Source organism: Myotis lucifugus, unplaced genomic scaffold (assembly GCF_000147115.1).
Source record: "Myotis lucifugus unplaced genomic scaffold, Myoluc2.0 scaffold_88, whole genome shotgun sequence".
Classification (NCBI taxonomy): domain Eukaryota; kingdom Metazoa; phylum Chordata; class Mammalia; order Chiroptera; family Vespertilionidae; genus Myotis; species Myotis lucifugus.
The window spans coordinates 2,922,202-2,936,896 of NW_005871136.1; the positions used below are offsets into that span (position 1 = coordinate 2,922,202).

General features: G+C 41.6%; 2 protein-coding genes, 1 long non-coding RNA gene and 1 other non-coding gene across 16 annotated transcripts in view; 3 read left to right on the plus strand and 1 right to left on the minus strand.

Annotated features, from left to right (window-relative positions):
* The window catches only part of LOC102442877 (IST1 homolog), a 14,322-nt gene extending 9,830 nt beyond the window's left edge, over positions 1–4,492 (plus strand). For 5 of the 8 annotated variants that reach the window (XM_023756035.1, XM_023756034.1, XM_023756032.1 and 2 more), the window contains 4 exons: positions 1,224–1,412; positions 3,435–3,477; positions 3,935–4,212; positions 4,245–4,492. In XM_023756035.1, the coding sequence (XP_023611803.1) occupies positions 1,224–1,412; positions 3,435–3,477; positions 3,935–4,125 (423 nt within the window). In that variant the 3' untranslated portion in view covers positions 4,126–4,212; positions 4,245–4,492. Of the gene's footprint in view, positions 1–1,223; positions 1,413–1,861; positions 2,062–3,132; positions 3,478–3,934; positions 4,213–4,244 lie in introns of those variants that run through there. The other 3 variants (XM_023756038.1, XM_023756039.1, XM_023756036.1) reach the window with 3 other exon arrangements.
* LOC111826540 lies at positions 2,306–2,434 on the plus strand. The gene has a single exon (XR_002829893.1). It is a non-coding gene; the product is annotated as a small nucleolar RNA SNORA66 (small nucleolar RNA).
* LOC111826526 lies at positions 2,601–13,220 on the minus strand. Its single transcript, XR_002829868.1, has 3 exons — positions 12,823–13,220; positions 2,723–2,785; positions 2,601–2,639 (listed from the first exon to the last, which is right to left on the minus strand). It is a non-coding gene; the product is annotated as an uncharacterized LOC111826526 (long non-coding RNA).
* Positions 11,978–14,695, plus strand: part of AP1G1 (adaptor related protein complex 1 gamma 1 subunit) — a 78,168-nt gene continuing 75,450 nt past the window's right edge. For 3 of the 6 annotated variants that reach the window (XM_023756028.1, XM_023756029.1, XM_023756030.1), the window contains exon 1: positions 12,069–12,293. The gene's annotated coding sequence lies outside the window, so the exon portion shown is untranslated. Of the gene's footprint in view, positions 12,294–12,851; positions 12,957–14,695 lie in introns of those variants that run through there. The other 3 variants (XM_006091192.3, XM_006091191.3, XM_023756027.1) reach the window with 3 other exon arrangements.

The following is a 14,695-nucleotide window of genomic DNA, read 5'->3' on the forward strand; positions in this document are numbered from 1 at the left end:
CTCACAGTGGCTGTTTCAACCTCTCAGGGGCCGTAACATCCTGGTTTTCAATACCATCTTAATGGTGAGGACTTCTAGTCATACTAGTATATCACTAGCTAAGGCCTCTAGGCTGGTATGAACTCCATCCTCATATATCCACCCACTTTCCTGATATAAATACCTTTACTTGAATATTTCAGAGGCATCTCAAACTTAACATGTACTCTTACCGGGTAAGACTTACCCCTTCCAAGAACCCATTCACTCTGCAGTGCATGGGGATTCTAGGCTAGGGCAAAAAATCTTGATATCTCTTGACTCCCCCCTTTCTCTCAACTGCTAGCCCCCAACCAATCTTCAGCAAGTCCTGGTTATTCAACCTTCTAAATATAGGCAGCATCCTGCCCCTTCTCACCATCTCCACTGACAGTATCCTGGGCTAACCTGCACTAACCTATTCCCTGGATGATTGCAAGAGGCTCTTAACTGGTTTTCCTGCTTCTCTACTCCCCTTCCTCAGTAATGGATGTTCAATACAGCCTTCAGAGATCTGGTTAATACCCAAGTCAGATGATGTCACACCTCTGCTTTTAAGTCCTCCCCACCCAGTGACTTTTTCTTTCACTTAGAATAATAGACAATGGCTTTCCTAGGACTGAAGAGGCTGCCCACACCCACTCTCAGTGTGAGGCCCTTATTAGCTACCTTCTCTAAAATGTCCACCTCTTCCCTCTCCCCTGCTTTATATTTTTTCTCTATCACTCCTGTCTTTATCTAACACAGTGATCTTGTTTATTATCTGTCTCTCCCATTGGAATATCATCAGCTCCAGGAGGGCAGGGACGTTCGTCTGTTGCGTTCATCGTGGCATCCCCAGAACTGTGCCTGGTTTATAAGAGTTTACCCCTGATAAGATTTGCTGCACTTCCTCGTAGACATCAGGATGCATATTTATGCTCAGCTCTGCATCACTGGTGGACCACAGTGTCTGACCTCATAGGTACTCAGAACACAGTCATTGAAACAGAGGGAAAGGAGAAGCGTGTCTGCCAGAAAGCCTGAGGTTGCTGTCACTGTCCCTGACTTACACTAGATTCTGTTTCCTGAGGGCAGGAACCATGTCTCTTTGCTCACTGTTTCTTCCCCAGTGTTTTCCAAGGAGTTTGGCCTGTAGTAGGTATGCAATAAACAAAGGTGTAATAAATCGAAGACCTGATATTATTCTCGCCCCCTTGCTTCAGGCTGAAGCCCCAGCAGACCAGGTTAGTGTTGGACTTACCGAGGAGGTCAAGAAAGGCGCCCTTGACGGCGGAGGGGGAACTGTAGCAGGACCTGGGCATCCAGTTTGGGCATCACCAATATCTGCGCCAGAGCCTTTACCTGTGCCGTCCCCGGTCCCTTGTTTCTCATCCCTTCCTCCTGAAACACAGGTCAGTACGGCTAAGGAAGTTGAATCTGAAATGAGACTGTCAGTACTGCTAGCGTCTATTTCTAAATGGGCCTTTTGAGTGGTAAAATGATCTTTGTGAGGTTTTTTTAAGGCAATTATTTAGCTTATATTTAACGTGTTTTTTTGTGCTGAAATTCATGAGAAAATAGGGCCACATACAGCCTTTCATCAACCTCTGGACAATACCACGGTATAGACTGCAAAGAACATTTGTACGAGCTCGACAAATGTGAGAGTCTTTCATGTACAGTGATTTAGACTCAAATTTCAGATGAGATGTATTCAATTTATATGTAGTGAAAACAGTTTACTCTCATGAAAATAGGATAAAAATCTCATAACTGGGTGTATATACAAATTTAGAGAAGTCAAATACGTAAAAAGTAAAGAGCCACAGGCATTCATTTTCTTCCCTCTTTGTTCCTTCAGGGTGAAGTAAAAAGAAATTGTTTTATTATTCATATCTGGCCCCATGGAGCTGTTTTTGAGATTTTATATTTTAGGCATAAACTCCTTGTTGAAATTATTTGTCTGAATTAACACCTTGTGTATTGTTCAGCTTCTACTTTTGGAGTGCAAGTCCTCTGGTTTTGTGTGTGTGTGTGTGTGTGTGTGTATGTGTGTTAAATCTCACCCAAGAATATTTTTTCCTTTGAGTTTTAGAAAGAGTGGGAGGGAGGGAGGAAGGGAGGGGGGAAGGGGAGAGAGAGTGAGAGAGGGAGAGAGAGAGAAACATCCATGTGAGAGAGACACGTGGATTGGTTGCCTCTCACACAAGCCTCAGCTGGGGATCGAACCTGCAACCCTTCGGTTTGTGGGCCTAACCACTTGGCAACACCACCCAGGGCACAAGTCCTCTGATTTAAGAATAAAAAGAAGAATCACTAACTCTGCATGATGTTGCAGAAATGAAGGCAACCAGGTTTGCTAAAGTAATTGTGGTGATAGAAATGTATTAGCCTCAGAAGCTACTGAGGTGGTTCATTCTATCCTAGGACAGTGTAACTACCAGATACTGCTAATAATGATGCTAAATATTCTACTAATGTGTTTATTTGATTTTTGACACTGTGTGGTAATAGGACAGTATCACAAAAGTTGGGGGTTGGGAAAATTAGCCTAAAATAATAAGTGCATGTATTGGAAATCTTATTATAAATTAAACGCAGCTCTGTCCTCTTTAGCTGTATTTTTAAGAATAACATTTCTGTAAAAAAAAAAAAAGAAAACTTTATGGAAATTTAAACATATTCATAATTAGAGAGAACAATATACTGAACTTTTGTGTACTCATCACTCATTTTCCATAGTTATCAACATTCTGCTGCTCTTATTTCATCTACCTATTTCTTCCTAAGAGAGAAGGAATTTAAAGCAAATCTTAGGCATTACATAATTTTACCTGTAAATACTTCAATATATGTTTCTAACATGAACCCTTTGTTTTTATAATATAAAACAATGTCATTATGAAAGCTAACACATTGAAAAACAATTCCTTAATATCATATAATACTCAACCCATATTAAATTTCTCTGATTGCCTCAAAAATGCATTTTTACAGTTATTTTGTTGAAATCAAGATCCAAAAAGATCCACACATTATGTTCAGTTGATGTCTCTTTAATTCTTTAATCTCTAATACTTCCTTTTCCCCACCCCCCCCTTTTTTTTGGTGCTATTTATTTGTTGGAGAAAGAATCCTCTGATTTTATTAAACTGAATCATTCTTCACAAGCAGCATTTCTAGACTGGAAGATAAAAGACTTCCCCGTTCTTGTACGAGGCCACAGGTGACAGAAGAAGCAAAAACCATAGTCACTCCTAAGGCTGATTGCCAGAAGGCATCCATACACTTTGCCTCAAACGAGAAGGCAGCGTGATTGTGATAAAGTTCACTTCAGTTAATTTTAAGAAATAGTTATTGAAGGCTTACTATGAACAAAATATGTGTTTGGAACTCAAACCAGTTGCTTCCCAGTGATCTTTCTTTTCTTTCAGAATGACTCCTTTACGAATGATTTGCGTCCTATACTGGTTCCTGGTAAGTATAAGGAATCCTGGTAGTAGTTGGAATTGCTCGATAGTCATGGAAGCTATTTCAGTTGTTATAAGACTGTCATTCCTCCATTGGTGAGAGAAGTTTATTAGTGATTTACCCGGAGTACAGAATGTTCCCTGATAATAGTTAACAATTTTCAAAGTGGATATGGATCTCAAACAGATCTTTAATACAGATAAAGTTTTAAAACCACTACTGTACTAGTTCATCTTGTCACATGTTTTGAATAACTGTGCCTTTAAAAAAAATTCCAATTGCCCTTGAAGAAGATTGCCAACACAGTGTAACCATTACCACCATTTCCATCTTGGGGAAATTGTCTAGTTTTCCAGCCTATTATATACTGTTCTTTCAAAAGCATTAATAGTCTTTGAGGCTGGGATTTCATTCTGGGGGACATATTGTTGTGACTTTTAATTACATTTTTTGAAATGAACAGGTCCGGGATTCAACCCTCAAACTTCTCCAAAGCCAGCATCAAGAACCAAGATTGGTTTTGATAACTTTATGCTGCCTGATTTGCCTGATATAAAACCTCAAGCAAGTCTTTCCATTGACCCTTATGACTCTGAGGAAATTGACTTTGAAGATCTTGACCGGAGACTTGAAATGCTGAAGAAAACCACATAATTCCTTAATCCTGGATTGAGTACTTGCCTGGGAATTAGAACCCTTGGGCACAAATTTTAATATGGCCACCGATGTGTGGGTCTGAAGTTTTCTCATTTACAATTTCTTCCATTCTGAAGTTTTCTCATTTACAATTTCTTCCATTCCTTAAATTCTATGGTTCTCTGTCTGTAATAATGTGTGTGTATGTCTCTGTGCGCATATACATATAATCATATAATTATTCCTGTTTCTTAAAGTTCTAAAATTCTATGGAATTCTAAGATTTTGTAATTCCGTTCCTTAAAATTCTGTAATTCTTAGATGAAGATTCCTGACCTACAGAATTTTATTAATAATAGCCAATAAACTTTCATTTTCTCTGAGATTCTTATTTCTCGCGTAATTATTGTTTTTCCCAGGGAGGCAGAAGGGTGTGTATTTAAATCTCATCCCTGTACTTACTAGCTATAAACAAGACTTTTGGTAAATGATACCTTCTCTTGTCAGATGTGCATGAGAGAGCTAAAGAACTGGAGGAATGCGTGTCTTTAAAAAAAATGAGTATCCTAAGGAATGTGCAAACACTAGAGTGAATAAGAAAAGGGTTTTCTGGAAATCAGTGGAATCCTGTATGCCGCGGTTAAAATTTTGAATCTGACACTTACTAGCTGTAAGCTTTCTTTTCCTCATCTATAAAATGGGGGAAATAATGACGATTAAAAGAAATAACCTATGTAAAGCCTTTTAGCACTCAGTTGGTTCTCAATAAACATTAATTTTCTTTCTAGTTTTTATTCCCTGCTAAGTTCTATTGGACTATATATTAATGATTCTATGAGACTGGGTAAAGGAGAAGCTGAGAAAACAAGATGGCAAAATTAATTATATTTTTGTTTGTTTCTTGTGTAACTGGTATTTTTTGTTCATTTGTTTTTCTTTTCAAGAGACTTTTTTTTTTAGAGCAGTTTTAGGTTCTTAGAAAAATGCCAAGGTTGGCTGCTTCAGGAAGAAGCTGAACATCTCTCTCTTTCCAGCCACTGGCTGCCAGAAACTCATGGAAGTGGATGATGAACACAAACTTTGTACCTTTTATGAGAAGCGTATGGCCACAGAGGTTGCTGCTGCCCGTTGGAGTGGCTTGATAGTTGAGTGTTGACCTATGAACCAGGAGGTCACGGTTCAATTCTGGGTCAGGGCACATGCCCGGGTGGTGGGCTCAATCCCCAGTGTGGGGTGTGCAGGAGGCAGCCGATCCATGATTCTCTCTCATCATTGATGTTTCTCTCTCTCTCTCCCTCTCCCTTCCTCTCTGAAATCAATAAAAAAATATTTAAAAATTAAAATAAAATAAAAAGAAAGAAGTTGCTGCTGATGCTCTGGGTGAAGAATGAAAGGGTTATGTGATTCAAAGCAGTGGTGGGAATGACAAACCAGGTTTCCCCAGGAAGCAGGGTGTCTTGACCCACGGCTGTGTCTGCCTGCTGCTAAGGGCTGTTCCTGTTATAGACCCAGGAGGACTGGAGAGAGAGAAAGTGCAGATCTGTTCAGGGCTACGTTGCAGATGCCAAACTCAGTGTTCTCAGCTTGGTCATTGTTTAAAAAAGGGGAGAAAGATGTTCCTGATCTCATGTCGCCTGGGGCCCATAAGAGCTCGCAGAATCCGGAAACTTTTCAATCTCTCTAAAGAAGATGATGTCTGCCTATATGTTGAGAGACAGCCCCTAAACAAAGAAGGTAAGGCCCTGGCCAGTGTGGCTCAGTTGGTGGAACATCGACCCATGCACTGAGAGGTGGAGGGTTCTATTCTGGTCAGAGCACATGCCTGGGTTGTGGGCTCGATCCTCAGTGGGGGGCGTGCAGGAGGCAGCCAATCGATGGTTCTCTCTCATGGATGTTTCTCTCTTTCCCTCTCCCTTTCCTCTTCTAAAAAAATCAATTAAAAACATCATAGTAAAAAAGAAGAAGAAGGTAAGAAACCTCAGACCAAAGCACCCAAATTCAGTGTCTTGTGACTCCCAATGTCCTGCAGCATAAATGTCAGCGTGTTGCTCTGCAGAAACAACATCCTAAGAAAAAGAAGGAAGAGGCCACAGAAAGGCTGAAGAGAACGAAGGAGGCCAAAGAAAAGATTTGCCTCGAGTCCTCTCTGAGAGCTTCTACCTCTAAGTCCGACTCCAGTCAAAAATGAGACTTTTCTAAGAGGAACAAATGCATAAGAACAATCATCAAATCTCAAAAGAAAAAGAAGAAAAAAGATAAATTAATTTTTAAATGCGATTATTGGTGATGCAGAATCTTCATTTCAGGATCCTCGGTTATGTGCCCAGAAGAGTTTACACTGCCCCTTTGGCATGCGAAAGGAGCGATACCTGAATACATATTCTCTCTTTCAAAAAATCAGTTTTGTCTTGAATGTTTCATTCTAGGATTTTCCTCTCTGATAAAAAACAAGTTTATTCAAAGAGTACTGGGTTGGCCCTGACCGATTTAGAAGGATCTTTGAAATCCAAGGCCAGGGACTGACCTGCACCGCAAGCTGGCTGCCTCTCCTAGTAAACACCTAGGAGTAAACGCCTCACCCCGGCACCGGTTGGAGAAGCAGTTTGTTGTTCTCTGAACTGGGTACCAGGAATTGGCGGCCCCAGTTAGTAACCTGTCCTGACACCTTTTGGACTTCCCAGGCTAATTTTAAAGCAACTTGCCCGCCTGACTATTTTAAAGAAACAAGGATGGGGCTCTGCACCTAAAGGAAAACAAAAGTGGCCCTGGCCGGGTAGCTCAGTTGGTTAGAGAGTTTTCCCTGATACCCCAAGGTTAAGGGTTCAATCCCTGGTCAGAGCATATACAAGAACGAACCAATGAATGCGTAAATAAGTGGAACAACAAATTAATGTTTCTCTCTCTTCCTTCCTCTCTTTATCTTTAAAATCAATCAATAAAAATTTTTAAAGAGGAGAACAAAAGCAATTTATGACCCTTTCAGGATCATACAGACTCATTTACAGACTCATTTACAAACAAAGTCTAACTACTCCACATGCAAATATAACATGCATATGATGCAAAACATCTCAGGTGGCACTTTGGGCTGCCTCTTTTAAAATATCTCTGAAGCAAAGAAAGTGATTGGTTGAGCCTGATATCCTCTGGGCTTTGGCCTTTACTCTGAAGGAACATGTAGTAGATTTCCTAATGTTCTTGGTAGGAGGTCAAAGAGTGTATGGCATTTTAATTTTTAGAAATTTTAAAAATATTTTATTGATTTTTTATAGAGAGGAAAGGAGAGGGATAGAGAGTTTGAAACACCGATGAGAGAGAAACATCGATCAGCTGCCTTCTGCACACCCCCTCCTGGGGATGTGCCAGCAACGAAGGTACATGCCCTTGACTGGAATCGAACCTGGAACCCTGAGCGTCTGCAGGCCGACGCTCTATCCACTGAGCAAAACCGGCCAGGGCGGCATTTTAATTTTTTACTTCACTTCTGGCTTTTGTCATAACTGAAGGATTAATTCCTCAACCCTTTTCTCAGGCCAGGATAAATTGCGATTAGGCACCATGCTAAAAATAACTGTAAAAATCCCATTTGCAAGAGCATTACATACACAACAGAGGGACTCATTTCTCTCTGACTTTCAGGCTTATTTAGAGCTTCGGGCGATTCAGACCATAACAAAACAGGCCAGTGGAACTGCCTCTTGGACTTATGCCCCTGTATTTCCTACAGGAATTGTGTCGCCTCTTCACTCTCCTTTCTTGGCTGAGGTTTCTGGCACATGGAGAGTAGGAGGAGTTCCCTGTGAAAGACGTTGACCATATTTCTGCAGGGAGGGCTTTCCTCATCAGCTGTAAAGGTCAAATGGCTTCCGTTGATGATACTCAGCCATTTAAGGGTCCCTCCCTCCCCCCTCCAGTACCGCATATTCCAACTGCATGTCATGTCTCTCAAAAGCCCTTTTTCACTGCTCTGGCTCCTAGTCATTGATCTCTCACCTTTCTGCTTTTTTTTTTGGAACTAGGATTTATCTACTGAGTAATAATATCATTGACTTTGTTTTGTATTTGAGGATTTTTAAAAAATCTAGTTTTCTTCAATGAGATCATCATTATCTGGAGAGTAGGGACAGTCTCTTTTGAAATGTCCATTACAGATTCTGAAACCCCAGGACAGTGTGGTGTAGTGGAAAGAGTCAGGCAGCATGTTTGCTGAATGATTACTATATAGGCCAAAAGGTATATTCAAAGTTGAAAGGTCTAGACTGGAGTCTGGTCTCTGCTGTATGTAGGTGTGACAAATCATTTAATTTCTCTGAGCTTCTGTTTTCTCATGTCTAAACTGGGGGTGATAATATTTATCCTAAAGAGAGCGAGTAGTTATTGAGCGCTTCTAAGTATTTCAAGCGTATCAGCTCATTTAATTATCACACCAGCCTTAAGATGCCAATGCTACTATTAACTCCATTTACAGATGGGTACACTGAGGTTCAGAAGGGCTCAGATATAGTATTAAGTAACTTGCTGTAAGTCACACAATAAAGAGAAGAAGAGCAGAGTTTTAAACCCTAAAAATCTAGCACCAGAAACCAACACTTTTAATTACTATGCTATAGGACTAGTCATAAATAAATATTGGTTAGCTGAGGAAATAAGCCCAGAGATGGTAAGCACCTTACTCAGGGCACAAAGTTAGTTATACTCAGCCAGGACTGGCATTCAAGTGGTCTAACTCCCAGCCAAAAACTAAAGTTTTGTTTTTGTTGCTTGTTATTATTTGTTAAGTTGTAATGCGCAGGTTATCAATAATAAACAAAACCATAAAAATATTGATTTTTTTCTCCTAACCATTATCTCTCCCTGGAAATTTGTTTCATTCTTTCAGGCTGTTGTTTCTTATTTATTTTTGTTTGTTTGTTTAATTTTTTTTGGTTTTTTTTAGGCTGTTGCTGTTTAAAAAACAAAAATCTCCTTAAGCATTTAGACCTGTAAAACTGCATTATCTTACAAGGACTTTCCCCCCAAAATGTAAAAAGTCTTATTTTAAAAAATAAAAACACATGGACATAAGACACTGGGGGGTAAGGGAGGGCAGGGGCTTGTCAAGGGCGGAGGGGAAAAAAGGACACTTATGTAATACCCTTTGTAATACTTTTAGCGAAAAAAAAAATAAAATAAAAACACAGTATGCTCCTTGCAACAACAAAACATAATAAAGTAAAAATCCTCTAAATCCTACTCTTCAAAGATGACCATTTTTATATTTTAGTTTTATTCTTCCTATGTATATACAGTAGTAGACACTTTTTACAAGCTCATTTATTCCATTTTGTAATATGTTTTAAAAAATCTGTATCTGTCAGTTTATGATAAAGTTAGAGCTATAGCTTCATTTTTATTGGCTGCATAGTATTCCATTTCATTGATGTGCTGTAATTTATTTGAAATGTATCTGAAATTAGGGATTATGTTTGAGTAGGTGGGGAGTAAATCTTCCAAAATTTCAACTGCTAACCTCAGAAACTAAAGATCCCAGGATAATGATGACTATGCTATATATTTGGTCAATTGCTTTCAGTTTCAGTTGCATTAAAAGAGGAATTTGGTAATTATAAAGATAAATATGTTAAAAAATACATGAAGAGGTTTACATTTTATAATGTCTGCCCTTTCTCTTTAATTATCTTCCATTTGGAATGGTAGAAAAAAGCTCCTTCCTCTTTCTCAATAAGATGGTTTAACTGTTCTTTGGTGGTTCCCAATGGTAACACTTAAATTTGACTTCTAAGCAAATTTTTGTGACCTTGCAAATGGAATATTTTAACTGCTTTGCAACCTGCAAAATCCTTACTTTTATGGGAGTCTCAAACTAGTATTTTAACATGTGTTCATGCATAGCTATACCTCAGAGGAAACCATGTCAAGACATAATTATGGTCTTCTAATTTTACACCACTACCAGTCAGCCCTCAGTATCTGTGGGGGATTGGTTCCAGGACCCCCATGGATACCAAAATCCAAGGATGCTAAAATCCCATATATAACATAGCATAGTAATTGCCTATAATCTATGCATATCCTTCCTTATGGTTTAAATCATCTCTAGATTACTTATAATACCTAATACCATGTAAATGCTATATAACTAGTTGTCATGATGGATTGTTTAGGGAATAATGACAAAAAGTTGTACATATTTAGTTATAGAGTCAACCATTGTAGGCCTGACTACATAGTACACATCAGCAACAACATAACATTTTTATTCCCAGCTATTTTCCAGTCGTGGTTGGTTGAATCCTCCTGTGAGGAACCGAAGGGTACTGACAGTCAGCTGTACAACTGTACATATTTACTAGCTTTGTGATCCAGAGTTGCACTGTATATTAGTGCATGGAGTGGGTATGAGGCGACTGAATTCCATAAGCATTCTGCTCCCCAAACCATTGCCCTTGGTGGATTCTACCCTGCCTGTGGGTGTGGGTGGGTGTGTAGCTTTAAAAAGAAAAGATTTTTTTAAAAATTGATTTTTAGAGAGGAGAGGAGAGGAGAGGGAGAGATAGAGAGAAACATGGATCGGCAGCCTCCTGCACGCCCCCTACCTGGGTATGTGCCCTGACTGGAAATCGAACCAGCAACCTTTTGGTCCACAGGATGACACCCAACCACAGCAGCCACCCACAGCAGCCAGAGCAGGTACCCTTTTCTGATTTGCAAGGTGGCATGGTATACAGAACCCCAGGGGGACGGGAGAGGGAGAGTCAGCATGTCAGTTTCTCTGAGCCTCAGTCTTATTTGTAAAACTAAGTTATATATGCTTATCTAGTCTGACTCAGATTGTTGGGAGGTCAAGTTATATTATACATATGAAAACGCTTTTATAAGCAGTGTGTGGTATCAATATTTAATAATAAAAAATAATTACTATTATTATGTCCTTGGCCTTCCCCCCCCCCCCCAGCCACTTGACATGCCCCAGTAAGTGCAAGAACAAAATTGTACTCAGTTCAATTTCTGTAAAACCTTTTGACATCCCTGAATGAGCGCGGCTATGACAGGTCCTAAACTCCAGATTGGTGGTTAGTTTAGTTATCACTGGCATCTAACCAGGTACTGTACTTTATTTGCTTTGGCGGGTACTTCATTGCCAATACACCTGAAGGATTTTCGTTTAGGTAGGTCACCTTTCCTTTAAATGGGCCAAGACATCATGGTTGTCTTGATGTTCACACGGAAAATATTCGTTATCAGGTGTTAGTAATTATTTATCAAGCCAGTAACCGTCTGGTTAGACTGTCTTTGGCTCAGGTCATTAGTTCATGAAGTCAGTCCGAAAGCCCACATTCTGCAAGGATTTTAGCTCTTTTGATATATGAGGAAATTGAGGCCCTAAGAGTTTAAACAACTCGTCCCATGCAGGTTGCGATGGTATCTGGGCTTGGAATCCATTCTTCTGTCATCCTCTAATTTTTAAAAATATGTTGCAAGGATACCATAAAACCACAGAATCCAAGACCCCTTGGAGCACGTTCCTGACTTGAACCTAAAGAGAAAGCTAAGGTTTCAAAGGTGAGAGGAAAGAGTTTGGGAATCTCGTGCATTAGGACCGGCTCAGCCCGGCTCAGCGCTCCGGGGCCCCACCTGCTCCGCTTCTCCCACTTCCCAGGTTACCTTGCTAGCCCCGCCCCCTTCAGGTGGCCGGGTCGCTTCCTGGTGGCCCCGCCCCGCCCCGCCCCGCCCCGCCCCACCCAAGCGGAACCAATGTCCGTCGGCTCCAGGGTCAGCCGGATCTTTCTCGCTCAGACTCTTCGCAGCGGTGACTCGGCAGCAGCGTCTCGCGTCATCAGTGACAGCCCCGACCCTTGCTACGCTCTGCGTCGCTCTGCCAGGAGCAGTCACCTCCTCCTTGGCAAATAGTCCTCGGCAGGGTCCGAGTTTTCTTGGAGAATAGGAGAGGGGGGGCCCGAGAAGTTGCCGTCAGAGGACGCGGAGTCGACAAGGAGAGGAAGATAGGGACCGAGGTTTTTGCGGTAGGGTGCGAACTTAGGGAAACACTCCCTTCCTCCTAAGGATCCCTCCGCCCGCCGTAGCGGTGGTGTGGCCGAGGGAGCCGCCATTTTGGATGTTCGGTTCCTGCTGCCACTGCTGCCGCCGCCCCCGGAGCTGCTGGTTTCATTCGAGGTTTCGGGCCGGTGAGTGTCACTCACAGCGCTAAGAGCATTTTGCTGCTTTTGCCCCACGCCTGCCGGGAGCGCTCGGCCGGAAGCTTCCCAGGGCTCCGGTCCCAGGCTGTGGGGGGTGAGAAGCGAGGACAGAGAGGCTGGGCCAGGAGGGGGCCCGGAGCCCCAGGGGCTGCTCCGACTTCTTGCTTGCGGACCCCGAGGCCCCGGACCGGGAGGCTGTGCGCACGACTGCGTTCCGCGCGGTGGAGTTGCCCGGCCGGTGCCCGCCTCCTTGGACCCATTGACTGGGTCGGGCTGCGACCCTTCTTTGAGGGCTCCTTCGGGGAGCCACGTATCCACATTTTTGCATCTTGCACCCGAGTCAGGGCTTCCGTAGAACTCTTCGGCATTTCCACATGCTAAGTTCATTGCTGTCTGCACCTGCAGTGCCAGGAGTCCTCTCAGAAGCGGACGTCGGCCTCGCCTCCTCCTAATCTTCCGACCAACTTCTTTCCTAATTTTCCGTTGTGCGTGCGTGCGTGCGTGTGTGTAAACTCACCTTCCAGTGTACTGCTTACCCCTCTCTCACTCCCGATCCTGCGGACGTCCGTTTCTAATAATTCTCCCGATCTTCCCGACCGCCTGAAAGCGTCGGGGCGGTTGATTCTGTTTCCCTGTTCGGCTTTGGTGTAGGTAGGAGATCCGTCGAAGCACTCGCTCGGAGTGTACTGGTGCAGTAAATGTTTATGAAGCTGATTAAATGGCCTTTTTTTGGAGGGGGGTGGGGAATAGGTAGGGAAGAGGCTGTCAGGTGTTTTCTCATGTGTGGAATCCCTTCTTGTGCCGAACGTTTAGCTTTTTGGTGCTTATGGACACTTAATGTATTTTCCTTGGTGTTATATGTCCTTGGGCATGAAGATCTGCCTGTGAAGAAGAATCTTAATCTGATAAAGGTAGAAAGGAATGTAACTTTTTTTTTGGCTGCTGTAGGGATTAGTTCAGAGAACAGAGGGAGGAGTGAATGAAGATTTCTTAGTGATCTTAACTTTCAGGTGTTTTGCCCTGTAATGATCTTTGCTGACCGGTTCTAAAAAATACTTGGGAATAGTTGGATTTTAAATAGTCACGTCCTCTGCTCCCGGTAATATTTGCCAGACTATATATATACACGTTAACCTTCAGTTTAAAAATATAGATTCTCCAGGTGCCCGTAATCTCACCACTTTAAAAAATGTTTTTATTTATTTTGAGAGAGGAAGGGAGAGGGACGGGGAGGTAGAAACATCGGTGGCTGTCTCCTGCACGCATCCCCACTGGGGATCAGGGCTCCTGCCCGGACCAGGAATCAAACCCGCGACCTCCTGGTTCCAGGGTGGACGCTCAGCTGTTGAGCCTCACCGGGGGCGGGGATCACCACTTTTATTCTACACTGAAGTAGGTTTGCAGTATAGCATGCTTGAATAAAAAGCATTTCACAGTAATTCTCTGATGGTTTCCCACATTTCAAGTTAGTATGTGTAATTGAATCACCTCTATGTCATCTTAGCCTGGGTTTTTACATTTTCAAAAGAGAAATGATTTATTTGCGATTACAGTCCAGTGACTGCTGAAACCTAAATGTATAACTTGAACTGGGGCAAATCTTTTAATTCTTCCAATTCATGTACAAATGCATTTTTCTTATCGTCAAGTTATCAGGTAGTACATTCCTGTACTGGTCATATGATGTCTCAGTAGAAGACTGAATGTTTTCATTATAAATAGTCAGTGTTCTTATTTGTTTTAAGGAGACTTTAAAAAAAATATCTTAGTTACTATTTGTGTATTTACTCTGAAGCTATGGAGTTATTTATTTATTTTTGGTTTAAAGCAGGGGTGGGGAACTTCTGGCCCTTCATTTGGTCTGTCCCTGCCAAGGCAACCGCAGGCAGGGCTCGAAATGCAATAAATCTAGGAGCTTTTTTTCATAGCAATATAAATTTATATTAAATTAATTAAATTAAAGCGAAAGATGTTATAAATATCCAAATGGCCCTTGGCAGAATAAAGGTTCCCCACCTCTGATTTAAAGCAACTGTCAAATACCAAACATTGTGGAATACTCACTCATTTACTAAATATGTCCTTGTAGTTGCTACTGAAATGTTTCATCTCTGAGTTATAGGTTTAAAACAAGGTATTGGAAGAGCTATTAGATAGGTGTTATTTAACTCAGTTCATTTTGTGGCACACTGTACTGGTATTTAAATGTTTTGCATTCAACTGAAGAAAGTGTCTTTTTGTCTTACAAATTATAAGCAAAATGGTGTTTAGTGCACTGTTGATTGATCAGAACAGACAGACTTGAATGTCTGCTTTGTCTAACCGTGTCGGGATTATACTTTAAATTATTGTTCAGGAAACCTTAATTCATTTTCTTTTGGGAGCAGTTC